Source organism: Eurosta solidaginis, chromosome 5 (genome assembly GCF_040869045.1).
Source record: "Eurosta solidaginis isolate ZX-2024a chromosome 5, ASM4086904v1, whole genome shotgun sequence".
NCBI lineage: Eukaryota > Metazoa > Arthropoda > Insecta > Diptera > Tephritidae > Eurosta > Eurosta solidaginis.
The window spans coordinates 32,063,118-32,088,328 of NC_090323.1; the positions used below are offsets into that span (position 1 = coordinate 32,063,118).

The 25,211-nt window shown below is 35.2% G+C and overlaps 1 protein-coding gene across 6 annotated transcripts in view; it reads right to left on the reverse strand.

Moving 5' to 3' along the window:
• bru3 (bruno 3) overlaps positions 1-25,211 on the reverse strand; it is a 431,221-nt gene that overhangs the window by 16,722 nt on the left and 389,288 nt on the right. For all 6 annotated transcript variants that reach the window (XM_067786536.1, XM_067786534.1, XM_067786532.1 and 3 more), the window contains exon 2: positions 7,010-7,153. In XM_067786536.1, the coding sequence (XP_067642637.1) occupies positions 7,010-7,153 (144 nt within the window). The remainder of the gene's footprint in view (positions 1-7,009; positions 7,154-25,211) is intronic.

Here is a 25,211-nt window from a genome sequence, read left to right on the forward strand (position 1 = left end):
AAATAACACTAATCACTAATATAATTAAGAAAGTTTTAATTACATGCCTATTTTCAGTTATTTCATTTTAATATTTTCTGATTTAGTTGATTAAAAATAGTTAAACAATCAGATCATTTAGTCAAATATTTAATTTTAATCTCACAATTAAATTGAACTCAAAACGTCAAAAGGATGTGAAATTATGAAGTAACTAAAAATAATCGCTAAATTGAAAATAATCAAATGACGAAGATGGATAACAAATATTTTATTTAAACGATTATTTGTAGTTTTGTTTTTAAAAAAAATAAACAATTAAAAACTAAAATCAGCTTATTGCAAAAAGTCTAAGATTTCACGGTAATCTCAAAATTAAAAAAAATCCAAAAACTCAGTCGAAAGTAATCAAAAAATTTAAAACTGCCGAGTAACTAAAATAATCGGTTAATTGATGTTAGTAAAAACAAGTAAGGAAGGTTAAGTTCGGGTGTAACCGAACATTACATACTCAGTTGAGAGCTATGGTGACAACATAAGGGAAAATAACCATGTAGGAAAATGAACCGAGGGAAACCCTGGAATGTGTTTGTATGACATGTGTATCAAATGAAAGGCATTAAAGAGTATTTTATGAGGGAGTGGGCCATAGTTCTGTAGGTGGACGCCATTTAGGGATATAGCCATAAAGGTGGATCAGGGTTGACTCTAAATGCGTTTGTACGATATGGGTATCAAATGAAAGGTATTAATGAGTATTTTAAAAGGGCGTGGACCTAAGTTCTATAGATGGACGCCTTTTCGAGATATCGCCGTAAAGATGGACCAGGGGTGACTCTAGAATGCGTTTGTACGATATGGGTATCAAATGAAAGGTGTTAATGAGCATTTTAAAAGGGAGTAATCCTTAGTTCCATAGGTGGACGCCGTTTCGAGATATCGCCATAAAGGTGGACCAGGGGTGACCCTAGAATTTGTTTGCACAATATGGGCATCAAACGAAAGGTGTTAATGAGTATTTTAAAAGGGAGTGGGCCTTAGTTCTATAGGTGGACGCCGTTTCGAGATATCGCCATAAAGGTGGGCCAGGGGTGACTCTAGAATTCGTTTGTGCAATATGGGTATCAAACGAAAGGAGTTAATGAGTATTTTAAGAGGGAGTGGGCCTTAGTTCTATAGGTGGACGCATTTTCGAGGTATCGCAATAAAGGTGGACCAGGGGTGACTCTAGACTTTGTTTGTACGATATGGGTATCAAATCAAAGGTGTTAATGAGTATTTATAAAAGGGAGTGGGCCTTCGTTTTATAGGTGTTCGCCTTTTCGAGATATCGCCATAAAGGTGGACCAGGGGTGACTTTAGAATTTGTTTGTATGATATGGGTATCAAATGAAAGGTGTTAATCATTATTTTAAAAGGGCGTGGGGCTTAGTTCTATAGGTGGACCCCTTTTCGAGATATCGCCATAAAGGTGGGCCAGGGGTGACTCTAGAATTCGTTTGTGCAATATGGGTATGAAACGAAAGGAGTTAATGAATATTTTAAGAGGGAGTGGGCCTTTCTGGACCAGGGGTGACTCTAGACTTTGTTTGTACGATATGGGTATCAAATGAAAGGTGTTAATGAGTATTTTAAAAGGGAGTAGGCCTTCGTTCTATAGGTGTTCCCGTTTTCGAAATATCGCCATAAAGGTGGACCAGGGGTGACTCTAGAATGAGTTTGTACGATATGGGTATCAAATTAAAGGTATTAATGAGAGTTTTAAAAGGGAGTGGTGGTAGTTGTATATGTGAAGGCGTTTCCAGATATCGACCAAAATGTGGACCAGGGTGATCCAGAACATCATCTGTTGGATACCGCTACTTTATTTATATATGTAATACCTGCCAAGATTTTAAGGGTTTTTTATTTCTTCCTGCAGAACTTTTTCGCTTTCTTCTACTTAATATGGTAGGTGTCACAACCATTTTATAAAGTTTTTTCTAAAGTTATATTTCGCGTCAATAAAACAATCCAATTACCTTACCATATTTCATCCCTTTTTTCGTATTTGGTATAGAATTATGACATTTTTTTCATTTTTCGTAATTTTCGATATCGAAAAAGTGGGCGTGGTCATAGTCGGATTTCGTTCATTTTTCGTACCAAGATAAAGTGAGTTCAAGTAAGCACGTGAACTAAGTTAATTAAAGATATGTCGATTTTTGCTGAAGTTATCGTGTTAACGGCCATGCGGAAGGACAGACGGACGACTGTGTATAAAAACTAGGCGTGGCATCAACCGATTCCGCCCATTTTCACAGAAAACAGTTAGCGTCATAAAATCTATACCCCTACCAAATTTCAAAAGGATTGGTTAATTTTTGTTCGACTTATGGCGTTAAAAGTATCCTAGACAAATTAAATGAAAAAGGGCGGAGCCACGCCCATTTTTAAATTTTCTTTTATTTTTGTATTTTGTTGCACCATATCATTACTGGAGTTGAATCTTGACATAATTTACTTATATACTGTAAAGATATTAAATTTTTTGTTAAAATTTTACTTTAAAAAAAAATTTTTTTAAAAGTGGGCGTGGTCCTTCTCCGATTTTGCTAATTTTTATTAAGCGTACATATAGTAATAATAGTAACGTTCCTGCCAAATTTCATCATGATATCTTCAACGACTGCCAAATTACAGCTTGCAAAATTTTAAATTACCTTCTTTTAAAAGTGTGCGGTGCCACGCCCATTGTCCAAAAGTTTACTAGTTTTCTATTTTGCGTCATAAGTTCAACTCATCTACTAAGTTTCGTCTCTTTATCTGTCTTTTGTAATGAATTATCGCACTTTTTCGGTTTTTCGAAATTTTCGATATCGAAAAAGTGGGCGTGGTTATAGTCCGATATCGTTCATTTTAAATAGCGATCTGAGATGAGTGCTCAGGAACCTACATACCAAATTTCATCAAGATACCTCAAAATTTACTCAAGTTATCGTGTTAACGGACGGACGGACGGACATGGCTCAATCAAATTTTTTTTCGATCCTGATTATTTTGATATATGGAAGTCTATATCTATCTCGATTCCTTTATATATGTACAACCAACCGTTATCCAATCAAACTTAATATACTCTGTGAGCTCTGCTCAACTGAGTATAAAAAAATAAAATATAAATAGCCAAATATTTGTTTTTAAACTCACAATAAAATTGAACCCAAAACAATAGCACAAAAAAGTAAAAAAATTTAAAACTATTAAGTTATTCAAAATAATCGGTTAATTGAAAATAATCAAATGGCGAAAATGGAAAAAAGAGATTAAACGACTATTTGTAATTGTATGCATCTAAAAAATTCAGCAAATTAAGAACAAGCAGCCAATTGCAAAAAGTCTAATATTTCATTGTTATCTCAAAATTACCACGAATTAAAAAAATCAATTAAAATCAAAATTTTAAAACTGCCAACTTAGAAACAATATTCGGATAATTGATATAATTAAAATTAACAATAAAAAAAAAAAAACAATAATTTTAGTTGTATGAATATTTTGACCAATTCAATCATAAAATTGATTGAAAATAATCAAAATGTTAAGAATAATCAACTTATTGCAAATTATGAAATATTTCATTATTACTGCATAATCGCAACAGACTGCCAATGCTTTCGCAACTCGACTATCACACCTACCCTCTGAGAGCACAACTCAGCCTGAAGGAATACAGGAGCAGTGCGAGCATATCTCCAAAGCAATTCGTACTGCCGCCGAGGAAAAAATTGGTTACCGGCGGCTACGGAAAAACAACTGGTACGATGAAGAATGCCGAGTTGCAACCGAAAGAAAAGACGCTGCCTACAGGGCTACGTTAAAAGCGAGCGCAACAAGAGGAGTGTGTGAACGCTACCGCGAGTTAAAAAGGGAAGCGTGACGCCTTTTCAGGAAGAAAAAAGCAGAGGCAGAAAGGCGTTAGTGCGAGGAGCTTGAGATGCTAGGCACCAGGAATAACGCCCAAAATTTTTAGCAAAAAATTCGGCGACAGACGGAAGGTTTTAAGACCGGGCAAACTCCTGTAAGAACGAAAACGGCGACCTTGTAACTGATGTCCAGAAAGTACTTAGATTATGGAGGGAACACTTCTCTGCTCTCCTAAATGGAGACAACGATTTACCGCACAGAGATGACGAACCCGATCTTGCAATCGGTGATGATGGAATAAATGTCCCCCTCCTGATTATGACGAATTCAGAATAGCAATAACCAGATTAAAAAAACAAGAAGGCCGCGGGCGTTGATGGATTGCCTGCGGAGCTATACAAATACGGCGGCGAGGTGTTGGTAAGGCACATGCATCAGCTTCTTCGAAAAATATGGGCGGACGAGTGCATTCCCGACGATTAGAATCTAAGTGTTCTTTGCCCAGTCGACAAGAAGGGGGATACTGCAAACAGCACCAACTATCGCGGAATCAGCCTACTTAATATCACATATAAGGTCCTGTCAAGTGTATTGTGCGAAAGATTGAAGCCCACCCTGAATCAACTGATTGGACCTTATCAGTGCGCCTTCAGACCTGGTAAATCTACTATCGACCAGATTTTCACAATGCGTAAAATCTTGGAAAACCCCCGCGAAAAAAGAATCGACACACATCACCTCTTCGGCGATTTTAAAGCCGTCTTCGACAGCACGATAAGGAGCTGCCTATATGCCGCTATGTCTGAATTTGGTTTCCCCGCAAAACTTATACGGCTGTGCAAAATGACGTTGAGCAACACCATAGCTCAGTCAGAATTGGGAAGGTCCTCCGAGCTGTTCGAAACTAAACGAGGTTTCAGACAGGGTGACCACCTATCGTGCGATTTCTTTAATTTGATGCTGGAGAAAATTATACTAGCTGCAGAACTTAACCGCTCTGGAATAATATTTTATAAAAACGTGCAATTACTGGCGTATGCTGATGACATTGATATCGGTAAAAATTGGTTTGATGGTGAATGAGGACAAAACGAAGTACCTGCTGTCATCGAGCACGCTACTGTTGGCAGCCATAATTTCGAAATAGTAAAAGACTTCGTTTATTTGGGAACCAGCATCAACACTAGCAACAACATCAGCTTTGAAATCCAGCGAAGAATAACTCTTGCCAATAAATGCTACTTTGGACTAGGTAGGTAATTGAAAAGTAAAATCCTATCTCGGCAAACGAAAGTCATACTCTACAAGTCACTTATCGTACCGGTCCTGCTATATGGTGCAGAAGCATGGACCATGACAACAGCAGATGAAGCGGCGCTGGGATTGTTCGAGAGAAAAGTTCTTCGAAAGATTTATGGACCTCTACGCGTTGGCGATGGCGAGTACGGAAGAAAATTTAACGATGTGCTGTACGAGCTATACGCAGACATCAACATAGACCAGCAAATTAAACCGCAGCGGCTGCGCTGGCTAGGCCATGTTATGCGAATGAAAGATGACGCCCAAGGAAGTGTTTCTATCGGAACCCGCTGTGGAAGCAGAGGTAGGAAGCGGTCTCCACTCCGTTGGAAGGACCAGGTGGAAAACGATTTAAACTCCCTTGGTGTGACCAATTGGCGCCGATTGGCAGAGAGAAGGAGCGACTGGCTGACCTTGTTTGATGGCCATAACCGTTTAAACGGTTAAGCGCCAATTAAGTAAATAAGTAAGTAACTGCATAATTAAAATGACTCAAAACGTCAGTCGAATATAATCAAACTCTTCAAAACTAATACGTTAAGAAATTGAAAAAAAAAAAAAAAAATGAAATGATAAAAGAATCAAGGACAATTTTGCTATATTTGTATATATTTAATTAAGTAAAAATCAACACAAAACTTAAACTATCAATTGATGTAACGTTTCAATATAATCGCACTACTAATAAAAAATAATTAACTTTTCATGCAATTCAAATTATTGCGTTGAATAAATAATTGAATAAAATTAACAAATTCATCATTGAATTACTTTGAAAATAATCATTGTGCTTTTTTTTATTATTTAAGAAGTCTGGATATGTAACGTATTCGTAAGTTTTCAGAACCAACTCTACTAAAATTGGGATTTCACCAAAAGGGGTAGTTAATTTTGAACTAACTACAAACTAGTTGCTTATAAACCGATTGCTGCGATTGCTAGCATTTTTTTTTTGGAAAAATGGATAGCACATGTAAAGAAGACAAAAAAAAGTGAAGTATCTGTGGGATATTATTCAATCTTGTAGGCCCAATGGAAAGGTGGCTATAACCTTCGACGACTGAATCGCGTCGGAACCGAAGATATGCGCAAGTTTTAGTAGCTGAAAAGCGAAGTTCAACTAAGGCAATATTTGCTTTTTTCTGACGAGTTGCTGAAGGAGTAACCTAGTAAAGTTTCCCAAGCTAAGTGCGTATATCCGGTGTAACCAGCAAATAGAGATAGATAATATAAGCTTATTTCATGTTTTACCTATAAACACTTGGATGGCATAAATTCGTTTCGCTATCTGAAACTATAGGGACTGCTACGGATATGGGTAGTCCTTTGCTGAATATGCTCCGGAATGAGCATTCTCTGGTATTGCCCAGGGAACGATTTTTTACGCCTTGGACCTTCTGGTCGCCTTCTGACCATACGAATATTATTTGGAACAAGATCGATGCCTTAATCATCACACGGTGTAGGCTATGCGATGATACTACGGTATACTAAAAGACTTTCGGCATTTGCTGCTTTCTTTGTAAGGCTATAGAATACACTGCTATTTTTGGTGTACATTTTGAATGGTTGTTACTTCAAAAGTCAGCCCTTAGGTATATATATCTTGTGGCATGTATTTCAAGAAATGTCAACTAGTAGCCCTTCAACCCTTCCCTACAGGGTTCCGCAATGATTTTGCTCTTTATTATTATTTAACTTCCTTGTTGTGTTTTTACTAAACCAAAAAAATACCGCGCTACCTCGCACATGGGCATGAGTGCATGTGTGTGTGTGAATTTGCTTCATTTGCTCGTGGTGCATTTATTTTTTATTGCCTACTTACCTGTGCATAAGCTCCATAGGGTCCAAATTGATTAAAGACAAAGGGATTAAGTAAATTCATATGACCCGCCATTTGTTGCATACGTCGTATCTGTCGCTCCTTTTCAGTATCGGCAAATTTCACAACAAGACTAGAGGAAGCACCCTGCGATGTGAAGATGTCATGAAAATATAAGAAAATGAGGAAAAAGAGGAAAGATTAAAAACCCGCAGCATATCAATAATACGAGTATATATATGTTTTTTTCATTAGTGAATACAATGCACGTATGTATGTATTTAAGACAAAATTAGCCTTTAAAGCATTGAAGGGTTTTATTTAGCATCAATGCTTAATATAAAATGTTTAGTTAGCGCTATGCCAGCATTTATTTTCACAAAAGCTTCCACTGCGAAAGCTTGAAAAGGTTCGGAAATAACTCGTTTACAAAAAATACCGTACAATAAATATTAAGAAAAATATGCAAAAAGCTCAAGATTGATGGCTGGGACTTTTGAAAAAGCTCTTCACTAAACTGCTTGTTAGAAGTATTTGAGTCCGAAAGTTAGATAGATTTAGAACAGTTAATGTTGAAAAAAGAAAGTTTTTAAGAAAAATTTCTCGAAAACTTTTTTATATTGCTCGGTATTAGTTTACAAGCTTTTGAAGTTTTAAAACCAAAAAATTATGAAAATAAAGTGAAGAAAATCTCTACAAGCAATCAGCTAGTCTTTCATAACTTAAAGCAAAATTGTTTGCTAAGGAAACTGAACTTAAAAGCCGAAAGCTCTTGATTAATTACAAATAAAAAGTTATACTTAAAAGCGATACTTTAGCGACAGAATATTTTAGCAGTTCAGCAATTAAGTGGAAACACTTAAGTTATTCTCTGGAGCCGCAGCTTTCAAACTTGTTGTTTGTGGTAACTTTTGAAGCATTCAATTAACAGTTAAAGTTTAATTTCCATCCAAGGAAATATTCTAGCACGACAAAGTGGTTGCAATATCTAACAAGTTGGAGTACCTATAAAATATAAGATTTGTATAAGCTTCAAACTTTCGGTAGCCATAGGAATCAAGTTAATATTCTAGCAATAGTACGTGAAGGTTGATTCTATGTCTATTATACTATAGTCCGTTACGAGAGGAAGATTTTATTATAATCCCCTTCCGCCAATGCCATGACTTCAAAGGCTTTCGTTAATTTAGTAAAAACTATGTTATGAATTGATTTTTCCGGACTTTTGTTAGGTTTCAGGATTTAGTCAAACATCCTTTCAAAAACTAAAGCGCTCTTAAATGTAAACTTTTATTTTGATAAGATATTTTACAGCAAGCTTTACCTCAAAATAACTTCAAAGCTTTTAGGTGCAAAAAAGTTTAAATTTAAAACTTTCATATTTGAGGACATAGAAATTTAAATATTGAGTCAATTGAGTGAAGGTCTCCGGTTAAGGCTTCATATTGGTATACAAAATTTCAAAGCTTGCAAATTGTTAGGGTTTGAAAAAAAATATTTCGCTTTATGTTGAAGCTTATTGACCTCTTGCAGCAAACACTACCGTTTTTATATAAGTACTTAAGTTATATAGACTTTAATTTACTGAAGCTTTCACATAAAAAATATGTAAATGTGAAGAGCTTGCTCATTATCAGGAGGTTTTTTTCTATAGCAAATGTTCAATAAAGTTCTTTTTATGTTTTAGTCATGTAAATACTCAAAAAAAAAAAAAAAAAAAATATATATATATATATATATATATATATAAATATTGCAAGTTTTCTTGCAGTGCTAAAGCTTATTCAGTTTATGCTTTTCCATTTTAATGATAAATTAAGTTTCATGAAAAAGGAATACATTTTTGTTAAAAGCTTACAACCTGAACGCTAAGTCGAGCGTTCATATTAAACATCTTTCAAGTGCATATTGATCGTCAATAAATTCAAAATCGATCATCACAAGGTTTTTTATTTTGATACTTTCACATTTAGAATTTTTCAGCCTTCCGAGCAAATGCTCTGGTTTTCATATCAGTACTGCAAATATTACCGACTTTATTATATAAAAGCTTTTTTATCAATAAAATAATTAAAAAAAAATTTTTAAGTTAAACGGTTTTATTGAAAACAATATTTACATGAAGTAATAATAATACGAAAAGCTAGAAAATATTTAGGTAGGTCCTAGGTACTAGTCATCACACTCCTTATCAATCTAGGGCGTTGATCAGACAATTAAATAAAAGCGTTGGGTGCGTGAAATTTCTAAAAATGTGAGGCGTAGCATAACCTGATTAAGGCTCAGTTGGTTTTACTTATGACTCTCAATAGAAATATGACGCGTCCAACGCTTTTATTTAATTGTCTGATTAACGCCCTAGATTGATAAGGAGTGTGATGACTAGTACCTAGGACCTACCTAATTATTTTCTAGCTTTTCGTATTATTATTACTTCATGCAAGTATTGTTTTCAATAAAACTGTTTAACTTAAAAATTTTTTTTTAATTATTTTATTTTCAAGTTTTTAGTCTTTATTTAATTGCCTATTATTTCTCATTCTATTTAGTTCATTTAGTGACTCATTATTACAAGGACTCTTTCCTGACAATTTGTTACAATCTAAGTCCTCAATACATAATCCTTCCAAAGACTTTACTCGACTCTGCGCCACGTATGCATGTCCCTCCTCCAACTCCAAAATATTTTGGTGACTCTTCTACCGGACTGTATGTAATATTTGTTCCAAATATGAGCCAAATCGGGCATCATAGGTCGCTTTCTATTCATGTATGTATTATGTGTTCCAAATATGGACCAAATCAAATCGGACCACAAACACGATTTTTGTGAATATCTCGATCCTTGCGCCACCTAGCGGCGATTTTTTTTTTTTCATAAGTCGCTTTTTATTCTTGCATGTATTATGTGTTCCAAATATGAGCCAAATCGGACCACAAATACGATTTTTGCGAATATCTCGATCCTTGCGGCACCTAGCGGCAATTTTTTTCTTATTATTGCATTGTCATCGGGTTCTGAACTATGTTCCAAGTTTCAAGCTTGTAGCTTATCGGGAAGTTACTTAAATTTCAATTACAAAATTCGTTCACAACGGCCGTGCATGCAGCCTGCCTGTCAACGCAAGCTAAATAAAGCCGTTTAAAAACTGAAAAAATGAAAAGATTTTTCATGATCAGGAGCTATATTCCGTAACCTAAGATTGAAAATATTCAAAAATGGTCTTTTCATTTCAAACTCATTTAATAAAAAGTGAAGTAAATGGAAACAATATTGTAAACTTTTGCAGAAAGCATAAAGGGTTTCTCATTTATGCCGTTTTCTTATTAATAAATTAGGTACCTTCTATAAGGATAAAATATTTGCTAAAAGCTCATTACAAGACCCTTAAGTCGAGCTTTCATATGCAATCCCTTTTAAGTGCATACTGATCGACTAATAGTCATTAGCTTTAAAAACGAGTAAGTCGTCCCAAAATCTGCACGTTTTGTACCCTCGCATGTATTACTTTTATCGGCTAACTTAATAGTACAAACATCAAGCTTCTTTCCGTATCGAGAGCAGAAGTTTTGTTTTGAAAATTTAGTTTTAGGCTATTCAGAGATTTTGAAAGCTTTAAGCTCGTTTATAGCAATATCGAATGGTTTATACACAAAGTGTACGCACTTTTACAATTTTAAGCCTTGTAATTTCAAGAGTTAAGCAGCAGTTTTGGTTTTTTGTTCGCTTAAGCTTTTAATTTGCTGATAAGTTTTAATCATTTTATTTATCCACGAACGCTGCTAACATTTAAAGCATTTCATTCTTTCATCTATCTTAGTAATATATTTGCCTTTCACAAATTTTGAAGTTTATATTGTGTTTCGTTATCAAAAATCTCAATTAATGTATAGTCAGAAGCTTAAAGCTTAGTGATTAAATATTTAAAATAACATGAATAAGATTGTCATACTGATTAATTTGTATGTATTCCACATAATCGTAGAGGCTTTTGGTAATACAATAGCTACCCTTAATTACATCAAACAAACCTAACAAATATGCCTTAATGACGCATGTGACAGTAAATTCAATTATAATAGAATTGTAAACGTTGTTTCATACATAAGTACTTACAAACTCATATCAACGTACAGACAAACATATCAAGCACTTCCTCCTACCTACTCTATTAAGAGGCATAATAAGTGTAGTGTGCAAAAAGGCGCCGTTGCAAATTTTGTCATTGATTTGAAAAATTTCTCTAAGGACGAGTTGCAATTATGCAGAAAATTTAATAGGTATGTGCGTTTTGTGAGTGTGTGTGTGTGAGTGAGTATTAAATTGCAACGTTGCGCCGTGCGCTATGCTATTATTATGCTAATTAATAGACACAACAGAGCATTTGTGAAGTGTGGTTGTGGAGAAAGAGGAGTGTGGGGGAAAATACTTAGTTTGGGAGCTAAAATTACACAAAAAACAATTTTCCTGTTATTTCCATGCACATAAGTATGCACGTGTGTATGTGTGTATACATTAACGAACGTGATCTGAAGACATTCATTTTGTAATCATTTATTTCTATTCGATTTCAAAGCACTAATAAGTATGCAATATTGTTGTAGTTGCAGTACTTGCGAGAGTCAAACTACATGTGTGGAAAGAGCATGTGTGTATGCAATTGCTTGTGTAAAGTGAGAAAATGATGTTAGCTGCTTATGCATCGTACGTAGTTACATACGCATACATACAAACATATCCTGCGTGTGTGTCTTCATTTGCACAAATAAATAATCGGCTTATGAATGTGGAATACAAAAGCACTCTGTATGCAATTATTTTGATATTTACTTGAAAATAAATAATAATAATAATATTTCATGCTGCTATACCCAGCTGTGACAGTGCCGAATGCATACAAACTTTAGACCGTTTAAAAAAAAAATTACCTAGTTTCTTAAGGGAGAGTAGCGCTCCGATGATTAGATGGGATGAAGGGGGAAAAAAACTTGCTAGAGACATTGATAAGAGTCGGAAGCGGAAGAGGAAAATGATTTCAAATGAAGATGGAAAGGAAAAGGAAGAGTAAGAGTATTGAACAGCGAAGGAAAGATAATTTGTAAATTCGATGTTGGGAAGAGTTATTGTTTGTATGTCCAATGGTTTGCTTTTGTGGCTCAAAGGCGTTAACATGGACAGTCGGACTTAGATAGATGAAATTTGAAAGGCTATTTCTTTAGTTAAAGCAGACAACCCTGGGCCAAATTACTTTTTAGTTAATTCTGTGACTCAATCACGTCCGATTGGCTGGATTGATTTAGACAAGATTTATTACACAGAACGCAGTAGCCAGTAAGAATCCGTTTTTTTTTTCTTCAAAAAGGGGGTCGAAGGCTCCCTGGGAATAGCAACATTTTAATCAGTTCTGTGACTTAATCATGTCGGAATGACTCAACAAATTTGAAAGTATAAACTGAATCCTCGTTTCTTTTAATGGGGGAGTGGGGGGAGGTTCCACGCCACCTGAGAAGAGGAAATTTTTAATTATTTTTGATTGTTACAATTCTAAGTATATTGGACTTAATCAATGGAGAGGAGTATGTGCAGATCGTATGGGTCATATGGGTTAAAGCAATTCAGGCTTAGTGGTCAGTGATACCCCCTTCCCGGATTTGGAAATATTTTGATACACGGAGAATCTAGATAGTTTGAAAGGATCTCCTGTATATTTCTTTTCATAAGGGGGAAGTTCTGCGCCATTGGGAACAGGGTGCTTTTAATTCGTTTTTATCGTTACAAATCAATGATATTGGGCTACATGCATAAAATAGTTAACGCTTTTTTCAGGACAGTCACTTGAAATTTTAATAAAATTTTTAAGTGATTATTATGACAAATAGACTTCACTACTTTTATCCATAGACACATATGTATATCGATGTCTAAGCCATTTAGATATGTGTACGGGTTTAGCAATCTAAGTTGCGGATTGGTAACGTTGCCGAACTTAGCTCCATTAATCCATTATGAAGCAGGTGATGGACCATTATAAAATAAATAAAAATAAATGTAAGGCTCGATAACCTCCGAAGAGATCTAAGGCCGAACTTCTCTTACAATTTGCGTCGTGTTACTATTTTTTTCCAACAAATTGGCGGAATGGGACATACTTGTTTAATGCCGACTCCGAACGGCATCTGCAAGGCAGATGAGTTTTCACTGAGAGCTTTTCATGGCAGAAATACACTCGGAGTGCTTGCCAAACACTGCCGAGGGGCGACCCCGCCTAGAAATAGATTCTTCTAATTGAAAAAACTTATTTCTAAAGTTTTTTATGTTGCTTTTCCGGCGCGTGAACCCAGGATCATCGGTGTGGTAGGCGGAGTACGCTACCATCACACCACGGCGGCCCCCATTTGAATATGGTGAATAGGCAGTAATGGGCGCACAATCAGTTAGAAACAACGGAAATTTAAGCCACAGGGTCTGCTTTTGTTGTGGAAACGGGACGGTTTACAAATTCTCTGACTTGTGTTTTTATGTTCCTTTATTACTTTGAGGAGGATGACAAACACTTCGCTTGTATTTCTGCCATGAAAAGCTTCTCAGCGAAAACTTGCTTTGCACATGCCGTTGGGAGCCGGCGTAAACATGTAAGTTCCAAACCGCCAATTTGTGGGAAAAATTAAAGAAGCACGACGTAAATTGGAAAAGAAGCTCCGCCTTAAATCTTTTTGGAGGTTATCGCGTCTTGTTTTTATTTATTTCTACTTGAAAAGAAAACTTTTAGGTTTCCGAAACCGTCTGATCTCCCCTTAAGTGTATACTTAATTTTTGGAAAAATTGGAAAATTTGTACTACAGCAAAGCATTTGTGATATTATAAGCACGAACAAAGGCACTTTTCATTTCAAGTTTATACGCATGACTGCATGTGTAATACTCACATTCGATTTGTATATATGTATTTATATCCACTTACTTATGCATATTACAGCTATGTACATGTAAACTTTTATTTCCTTTTGTATTGCATATTTCAAGGCGCACCCACGTAGTTACAAATATTTCGTTCATTTCAAAATTCATAGAAAACTAAATACGTTTGCTGTATTCATTTTGAGGCATATACAAACATCCATTCATGCATATAAATTGGTATATGTATATGCTCACTTGTCATTCAGTATTTACTTATGCTCTTCAGAAGGTAAAAAGAAAATTGTAAGCGGATTTAATACTTGGTTTTGAAATAATAATAAAGAATGTGTTCATATGTACAATGAGATATTTGGAGATTATTTTATTTTTATGGGTAACAGACCAGACCATATTCCTTGAGTTAGTTTAGTTCTAATTCTTTTAATGACAAGCATGTGAACTTTAAATCGTATAATTTTTAAGAGCTTTCAAGAAATATTCACTAAAGCACACAAAAGTTCGATAAAAACAGTGCAAAAAATTTGCGTTGCCTACATTTGGGCGACAACTAAAGCATAGCAACAGCAACGCAGAATAAAAGTGATAAACCACTGCAGTAACGGGTTATTTCTAATATTCTTAAAGGCGCATTTAAATAACAACACTAATAGCTAATGGTTTTAACTTAGTGAGTGAAACTTAGAAGCGTGATTTGCGGCTCAGGTAATATTTTGAAAATACAACAAATGTAGCACGGTTGGTGCTTTCTTTTGTACAATTTAACTCACTGGTTCTTTTATAGAAGTGATTTCTGGTAGGATTTTAACCAATTTAGCTCAAGAGGAAAATTTCAGCTTCAAGAACCTAAAACCACCCAAGCAATCGTCAGAAAATTTCAATAATTTACTTTTAGCAGTTGTAACCAAGTTTTTAAAAACATAAATATATGAGTATATGCATTTGAAGCTTACGTGTTGTATGTAACCTCAAATGATTTTTCATCATACAGCTTCATCATACCGGGAGAAAAGACTTTGAAGAGATTTACTAGGTATAATCGAAACAGCTGTCGCCTTATCTCTCCTGATATCACGTTATTTAAATTTTTCCCAAATTATTAAATAAAACAAGCTTTCTTATATTTTATTTGAATTTTCATTTCATTTATTAAGCTTTCATTTCTTTTATTTGGCGTTATCAAAAGCTTTCAAGATAAACATTTGAATTTGAAGCAAATATTCGTCAACTCAACTTTTAGAAAATGTTCATAGCATGGTTCAAGGCGTAACAACTTTAATCTTAAGGCTTGACAGCATCTCTGTGGAAGTATTTAATACCTTGTTGGGAGCTGTTGCTTTAATTGTTGTTTTGAGTGTGATTGATGTGGATGGTCTTTTGCCAGAATTAGATCCGATGCCTTGCGGTAATAAGCACCATTGAGGTACTAGCCCGACCATTCCGAGAATGGCTAATATGACCACATTAAACTTTCTAGGCCCTACTCCCCACCACCTCTAACTTCCTATTTTCCGAAGGAGAAATAATGCTTTGTGTCTTAGGCCAAAAGTATTTCAGACGCAGTAAGATGAAGGTAATATTTCGGAAATCAGCTGAGGAGCGTACATATGTATTATATATTTTTATAGCGCTAAGCAAACGAGTTTTTTTCTATAAATTCCAAACCTTCCTTGATCACTCTTATAGCGAATAGTAAACATTACTTGACTGAAAAGTTAAATAGTTTTTCAAACATCATTTAATGAAGAGGGTTGAAAGAGTTTTCTATTGCCATAGGTTGATCCAAGAATTTAAAACAAAAGTAAAGGGTATAAAAGCATTAGATTTTCAGAAAATATACATGATAGTTGTTCGCCGCCTACTTTTAGAAAATTTTTAAAACTAATTTTGCATTCATTTTGAAACATATGAAAAATATTGCTTAAGTTTGCTTTGCTAGTTCACTTCCGTCAGGAGTAGCCCTTTATATGAAGTTCTGCGGCCTACTTTTAGGCTGCCTTATTTGTGAATAAAATTCGAACTGAAGTACAATGACGCAAAGGGTAAGAAGTCTTCAGTATAACTCCTTAACATGCCAACCTAATAAAAACGCACTGGGTTTTTTTACTCTAACCGAAATAAGCATGCGTTGCGACAATTATGCAAACATCAAACCAAAATGTCACGCAGAACAAAAATCGGAAATCGAGTTAGTTTTTTACGCAGTAATTTCAATTTCGGTTGCTCAGACAGAAAATGGCTTGCGTGTATTTATATTAGGTTGGCCTGTAAGGAAGATGGATACAGAAAAGCAAATAGTAAATAATATATTACTGCCTACCATTAGGCGTAGTAAAATTGAATTAGCAACTAATAAAAAAAAAAAAAAAAAACATAATTTCTGTTCAGTCGATCATACATATCCATATCTGTAAGTCGTATTTTTGCTACGGAAATGTATGTTTAAAAATGTTAATTGTTTTCTTTTCGTAGATTCTTGATGATGACTTCAGATTGAAGTCGAAATATCGAAAAATAAATATATTTTGAATACTACTAAAAAAGAAGTTTTATTCAATAATCTGGCCTAAAGCTCAATCAAAATTATCAAATTAAAAAAAAAAAACAATTAAAACAATTTCCCAAGAGGGGTTTCAGAAATTTTATTTTAAATGGAAAGCAATTGTTGGGAGAAATAAAAATTTTTGCCAAAGATTTGACTGCCTACTTTTAGGCGCACAGTTTAATATTAGCATTTATTTAACAAATATAAATAAAATTTTGCAATAACCTAATTTCATTATTTGTTTTGTATTTTTGCCCCCGGCTACTTTAAGCCTGAAAAATTTGCCATTTTTAGTTAATAAATATGAGTAGCATACAATTAGGCACTTCTAAAAGTGAATAAACAAGCTAATAACATGAAAACACAATTTTCCAACTACAAAGCGTTTTAATCTACGCCACCAATCACACCATTTGTTTACCATTTACATGCCGACTTAAAAAGTTACAAAACTTACGAAATTTACATAACTTGCAAAACAACAAAAAAGTGACAGCAGCAAAAACAACAGCAATTACATCGTCGTCAAGGCAAAGGTGATAAATCACATTTTGAAACATTTACGCCTATTTTCCAGCGGTGATTGCATGTCGCACACAATGTCGGCGCCGACGACCACACTTCATATGAGGTCTTTTGCCATATTTAAATACACAACATATGTGGCGCCTAATTTTATGCTCCATATTTTTTTCTGCAAACATTGCCTTCAAATGCAATTACTTAACTTTGCATGTGTAACCTTATATGGCGTGAAGTATACAAACATACACATTATAGTCGAATGCCTTTTACTTAGGAACTGCCCATCAAACCAGCTTAGCCTGCTTGCATCAGTAACACCTCTAGCAAATTTTAATTACGTCAAACCAGTTGCAATGCATTACAGTCATGAGCCTGCTTATGTGTATGTATGGTTTACATGACTGTACTTGGTTTTTGTGGTATGTTTAAAATGAATGCGCGTCATATTTTGCGTGACAAAGCGCGCCAGTCACGAATTTCACACCATACATTTCGAAAAGCCCCGACAGCAATATAAGCGATAGCACCGATAGCACCACCGAAAGGCAGCAATGGAAATAAAATCAGCCGGTCAAATGTATGCTTCCCTGCTTGCTGACTCTTTAGGAGCTGACGTGTTTATGCCGTTTTGTATGCTTTAAATTAGCAAAAGTGTTAAAGTGTCATGTTACAAAATATGATATTAACACCAATATGTGCATAACATAGTGAAATATAAAGTATACATTTAGGCGTCATACTTATTTTGCTTTGTAAAATGAGCTACTTTTGGTATCTTTAATGTTGTTGCTGTTTCAGTTGAGTACCCGGTTCTTTTGACGTGAGCTCAAACGTTGGTGATAAATCTGACGTGTGCAAGCAATCAGAAGTGTTCACTTACATATATCGGCGTACATTTAGGCGTTTGCGTGTTGGCTTAAATTAAGCGTATGTTTTATTTTTGACTTTTACTCAATTTGGCTGTGCAACTTTGTGAAAATTATTGTGTTAATGTCACGCATTTTGCACGTAATTTTGATAACTGAGTGCTGCGAAGGGTGGGTTGTAAAATAATTTCCTTTGTGAAACTTTGAAAACTTCAAACATACATACATATCTTTTAAAAAAATTGCAATTGATTTGACTTCTTTAGTTTATAGTTAGTAACTGTTCTTTGGATTTAGTGAAAGAGAGTACGCCTTAAAGTATGCTTCATCATATCAAAATATACGAAATGTCAAACCTTCCAACCATAAGTGGTTAATAATCGGCATAAAATATTGGTCGACCTTCAAATGTGGATGATACAAATTTGAAAAATTTTGTATAGCCACTGCCGAGATTTTAACCGTGTCGAATAAGTTTTCTCCTCGTCACATACTTTTAGGCGCTCATAAACTAACGCTATTGACATTCATGGATATAGCAGGTGTTTCAATAAGCTTCTTCAGGAAGCAATCATATCAACGGGGACGTGGACATGTAACTTGTGGAGTTAACAGAATCGTGGAGACAAAGCAAAATGAAAATGTGATCTATAAACTGCAATTAAAATTCATGTAGGTGGAGGGCAAAACTCTTTGTAACATAGATGTTTAAGTCACGAGTTATAGTCAGAAGGCAACATCTTCATAAGAATTTACAAAATTCCGAATCTTATAAACATTGAAATTGAATTCAAAAAAAGTGAAGTATACGGTAAGCAAGCAAGAAAATCAACGATCGAGCTGTTCTCATCTAAAAGAGCAATTGGTGCACTTTGAAGTTTTTCTCCAAAAGTAGTGCACCCGATATATACATAAGAACCTTGAAGTTTGCAAAAAATGCCAAGGAAGTCAAAAATCAGTTTCATCGGCACTCTTGTCTGTGTACATCGATGGAAGTTTCGCCTACCATCACTTGACTGAGTGGCTAAATGAGAAGGCGAATTCCAGTCTCCGCGAGTTAGAAAAACCTGCGCTTGACAACGTCAGGGGTGCTGTCTACGTATATATTCATCGCTGGCTTTAAGCTTTATCAGGTGGCGTGATGAAGTATTTTATCTCCGGATCTGTGAGTTGAGATCTTATGCATATGGAACTGGAAGGCTAGCAACAGCCATTTTCTAAGGATATGTAGGATAAGGTTGCCATTGTATTTGATAGTCAGGTGCTTGGACTAATATTTCAACAAAAGAATGTCCATTATTGAATGCAGCAGATCTCTTAGTGAGATGGTCCAGCCCTTCGTTAAGAACCTTACGTGAATAGATGGAAAAGAAGATATTGAAGGCAATTATAAAGCAAATGAGCTGACGAGGAACATGGCTACTCCTGTAAGGATTCTGTAAGTGTACTAAGGAAGTTATATCCTATGAGCACACAACGTAGTACTGTTAGCCAGGGTCCCAGGCCACAGGATAGTTGAGGGTAATGAAGCTTGACACAATCTAAGTTACTGTTAGGAGGTTAAAGCCCAATAGGGAAATAAAAGGCCTACCGAAAGATAACCTAACAATCCTAACAGCTATTTTTATAGAAAATTGTAGACTTAACAGCCACATGCAGAAACTGGGTATATTATCGAATAACCCATGCTGACACAGTAAAGGACGGAGAGCATTTGGGCATTACTATGGGTACATTTGTGATCTAAGTTTTGGGCGTAATATTTGCTTTGCCTTTTAAGACAAAACATATCTAAAGGTTGACTGCTTGAAAGCGCATTGGTTATCTTTTCAATATTTTTATTTACTTAAATTTTGCTAGAGCAATGCGGAGATATGTGCCTCCAAAAATATAACAACAATGTAGGCTCTTTCGAGGAAAATAGGACTTCAATATACTAACTTTTTGGAAATCTATTTCATTCAAAAAAGGTAAATGATTTATTCATATTTCTGTTTGTAAGTATTTTGAGTTCAATATTTAAAATTTAAATTCAAGCTACAAAAAAATAAAACATACATAGAAAAAATTTACTTAAAAAATCATTACATAAATAAATAATTTAAAATAAATGTTCTATAACAACCTGCCATTAGCAGCTAAAAGCTGCAATTAGGCACAAAACCTTTGCAAAAACATTTTTAAATTTAATTTAACCATTCAAGCGAAACGGCCGTTTTTTCTGCACTTATACGCAAATTCGGCTTATGCGCCTAAAAGTATACATCTTTTATATGTGGCTTGGCAGTTTTTCATATGTTTTTAACTGCCAATTTATTTGCAGTAAAAATTATTTATCTCTCAATTACAACAACATGTCACACAAAGGAGCGTGTTAAGCTTAAAAATGCTTAAATAGAATATACATACATATATATTAGACTGGGTCAGATATCATACAGAACAAAAAGTTGCCAACGATCCCGTCAAAATATGAAGCTTGTTTAGAGAAAGGTGTCAATAAAAATTTTTGGGATGTTGCAGGTAATGCCGAAGTGTTTTATTTATTGTAGGTTGACTATCTTTCAACCCGGTTTTTTGAAGTTATAGTTCCATATTTTTTCTTAAGACGCTCTATATTTCCTTCTAAAGTCTTTAAAGCTTTGCATTTATTCTCGCATAGTTGTGTTATCAAAGCTGAATGAAACAAGAAGCATTCTTTTAGGGGCTACAGCTTTCTTAGTGGACACAACTATAAATGAACTACTGCAGTGTTCAAAGGCATATTAGTTTGAAACTACTCAAAATGAAAATAATACAACTTAAAATTAAAAATTTTTAATATTAAATATTGGTTATCAAATAACAAAATTGCAATAAAAATAATGTTGGCAATTTTTTGTGATGGTGAAAACCCTGAAATATGTTTTTCGCCCCAGTCTAATATGCGGTTTTTTGTGAATGTGCAAAACTTGTTTTTCTTTATACAAACGTAAAACTATTAAATAAAAATCACTGCCGCCGCAAAATATATTCCGAGTTTTTTTGTTTCTTTGCTTAAATTTTGGGCTACTCCACTTTGTTGCATACTTTCAGGTTGATTGTTTTTGTATTATTTTGAAAATTTATATCTATATATATTTATTGCATTCGCTGGCATTTTGCATGTTGGCAAATTTGTTGCTACAAATTTGTGAAACCATAACGATAAGCGCACTCTGAACAGCAGGGCTGTGGTGGTTAAAAAAATATATTGGCGGAGCAAAAAATATTTGCACAAAAAAATTAAATGAATGTATGCGCCTTTTAGGCGCTGACAAATCACACTATAAAGTGGTACGCATGAAAATTGTAAGCACTCGCCCTTTGCAAATGTAAAGGTAGCTATGTGCAACGCGAGTAAATTTGCATATTTTAAAGTACAAAAAAAAAAAAAACAGTTTAAAATAAGACAAAACTAAAAAAATACAAATAAAAAAAAGTGTTTCATTTGCACAACGCAAAAACAACTTTCGCGCCTCGATTCCGGAGCGTTTGGTTTCGCTCCTTGCACACTTCGCTCTTTACCAGCACGCTAGAGTGAATTATAGCATTTTAAAATGCAGTGCTCCTAAAAGTATGCAACAGCCATTGCATTGCATACTCCAACAAATTAAACGTTGTTGTTGTTATATGAAAAGGCAATGCACGTATAGCATGATTTCATATATAAAATAATTCGTGCCACGAAAGTCATGTTAACATGTCCCCTGTGAGTGTGTATGAGCACAGAATACACCTCCAAGGCACCACTACATGCACTACGTACCTAGCATGCGGTTGGCCTTTACAACATACCCAGCAGGTCTATCCAATTTAGCATGTATGCTGTGGCAAATGAGTTGGCAACGATGAAGACGATAACGACGTCGACATTGTACCAGTAGCGAATATAACAATGAAAATAACAAAAGTCTAAAAAACATTACCGAAAACAAGAGCATGCTTTGGTTGTCACCGCACAGGCACGCATTCATATGCACACACACAAATGCTGTTGGCAGCGCTTTTACTTGGTTTCGTTTTCGTTTGTTCACAGCCTCAGTTATTATTGCTGATTGCATGCATGCGCGCGCCTGTCTGTCGGCTACTGGCGCCTGTTACAACCATATGCTGGCACACACACTTACAATCACGTAAATAAATGATAGTATTCAAATTACACAGAAATACTTTTGATTTTGTGCACGTGCTTGTTGCTTTTTTCTCTTTTGCTTTTGTACTAGTACCCATGTTGTAGCTGCCAGTTTTTGGTGTGCAATCAGTTTATTATATTCAAAAGCATTGCACACATGCATTGGCGCTGTGGTGAAGGAGGCTCTGGTTATTACACAGGCAACGATGAGGTCTCACTTTGGTGCCAGTATCAGTGCGCCGTAATGTATGCAATGGGCTTGGGCGTGTGCTTAACGAGGTGCGTTTTGCTGCATAGTGTGGCAAAGATGGCAAATGTGAGCAAATATTTTGATAAATTAGCTTCTAAAACTTTCTAAGAGGAAGTGGGCCATAGTTCTATAGATGGACGCCATTTAGGGATATCGCCATAAAGGTGGAACAGGCCTGACTCTAGAATTTGTTTATACGATATGGGTATCAAATGAAATGTGTTAATGATAATTTTAAAAGGGAGTGGGCCTAAGTTCTATAGGTGGACGCCTTTTCGAGATATCGCCATAAAGGTGGACCAAGGTTGACTCTAGAATTTATTTTGTACAATATGGGTATCAAATGAAAGGTATTAATGAGTATTTTAAAAGGGCGTGGGCCTAAGTTCTATATATGGACGCCTTTTCGAGATATCGCCATAAAGATGGACCAGGGGTGGCTCTAGAATTTGTTTGTACGATATGAGTATCAAATGAAAGGTGTTAATGAGTATTTTTAGAGGGCGTGGCCTTAGTTCTATATGTGGACGCCTTTTCGAGATATCGCCATAAAGGTGGACCAGGGGTGACTCTAGAATTTGTTTGTACTATATGGGTATCGAATGAAAGGTGTTAATAAGTATTTTAAAAGGGAGTGGGCCTTAGTTCTATAGGTGGGCGCGTTTTCGGAATATCGTTATAAAAGTGGGCCAGGGTTGACTCTAGAATGCGTTTGTACAATATGGGTATCAAACGAAAGGTGCTAATGAGTATTTTAAAAGGGCGTGGGCCTTAGTTCCATAGGTGGACGCCTATTCGAGATATCCCCATAAAGGTGGACCAGGGGTGACTCTAGAATTTGTTTGTACGATATGGGTATTAAATGAAAAGTGTTAATGAGTATTTTAAAAGGGCGCGGGCCTTAGTTCTATAGGTGGACGCCTTTTCAAGATATCGCCACAAAGGTAAACGAGGGGTAACTCTAGAATTTTTTTCTACAATATTGATATCAAATGAAAGGTGTTAATGAGTATTTTTAAAGGGAGTGGGCCTTAATTCTCAAGGTGGATGCCTTTTCGAGATATCGCCATAAAGGTGTGCCAGGGGTGACTCTAGAATTTTTTTGTACGATTGGGTATCAAATGAAAGGTGTTAATGAGTATTTTAAAAAGTTGTGGGCCTTAGTTCTATACGTGGACGCGTTTTCGAGATATCGCCATAAACGTGGATCAGGGGTGACTATAGAATGTGTTTGTACGATATGGGTATCAAATTAAAGGTATTAATGAGGGTTTTAAAAGGGAGTGGCTCTTAGTTGTATATGTGAAGGCGTTTTCGAGATATCGACCAAAATGTGGACCAGGGTGATCCAGAACATCATCTGTCGGGTACCGCTAATTTATTTATATGTATATGTAATACCACGAACAGTATTCCTTCCAAGATTCCAAGGGATTTTGATTTCGCCCTGCAAAACTTTTTCATTTTCTTCTACTTAATATGGTAGGTGTCACACCCATTTTACAAAGTTTTTTTCTAAAGTTATATTTTGCGTCAATAGACCAATCCAATTACCATGTTTCATCCCTTTTTTCGTATTTGGTATATTATTATGGCATTTTTTCATTTTTCGTAATTTGCGATATCGAAAAATTGGGCGTGGTCATAGTCGGATTTCGGCCAATACAAAGTGAGTTCAGATAATTACGTGAACTGAGTTTATTAAGGATATATCTATTTTTGCTCAAGTTATCGTGTTAACGGCCGAGCGGAAGAACAGACGGTGGACTGTGTATAAAAACTGGGCGTGGCTTCAACCGATTTCGTCCTTTTTCACAGAAAACAGTTGCAGTCCTAGAATCTAAGCCTCTACCAAATTTCACTAGGATTGGTCAATTTTTGTTCGACTTATGGCATTAAAAGTATCCTAGACAAATTAAATGAAAAAGGGCGGAGCCACGCCCATTTTAAAATTTTCTTTTATTTTTGTATTTTGTTGCAACATATCATTACTGGAGCTGAATGTTGGCATAATTTACTAATGTACTGTAAATATATTAACTTTTTTTAAAATTTGAATTTAAAAAAAAAATTTATTAAAAAGTGGGCGTAGTCGTTCTCCGATTTTGCTAATTTTTATTAAGCTGACATATAGTAATAAGAGCTTCGTTCCTGCCAAATTTCATCATGATATCTGTAACGACTGCCAAATTACAGCTTGCAAAACTTCTAAATTACCTTCTTTTAAAAGTGGGCGGTGCCACGCCCATTGTCCAAAATTTTACTAGTTTTCTATTTTGCATCATAAGTTCAACTCACCTACCAAGTTTCATCGCTTAATCCGTATTTGGTAATGAATTATCGCATTTTTTCGATTTTTCGAAATTTTCGATATCGAAAAAGTGGGCGTGGTTATTGTCCGATATCGTTCATTTTAAATAGCGATCTGAGATGAGTGCCCAGGAACCTACATACCAAATTTCATCAAGATACCTCAAAATTTACTCAAGTTATCGTGTTAACGGTCAGGCGGACGGACGGACGGACGGACATGGCTCAATCGAATTTTTTTTCGATACTGATGATTTTGATATATCGAAGTCTGTATCTATCTCGATTCCTTTATACCTGTACAACCAACCGTTATCCAATCAAAGTTAATATACTCTGTGAGCTCTGATCAACTGAGTATAAAAATCATGTAGTTCGCTTAGAGTGTAAACCTGCTAAGTAAAATTTCTTCAAAAAAACGACTTTTTGATGCAAAGGGCTTTGGATAAAGCAGGTGCATCAACCAGGCAAAACAGTAACATCAAATATTAGTCACACACAAAGTAGATCAACTTATATATCATTTTCTGTTATTTTTGTTTATGTCCTGCTAACCGTTAAACTCTAAGCGGACGATGTACAAGACTAAAATAAGGTTTTTAGAATGTAAAAACATACCTGCTTAAAGGTATGCTACT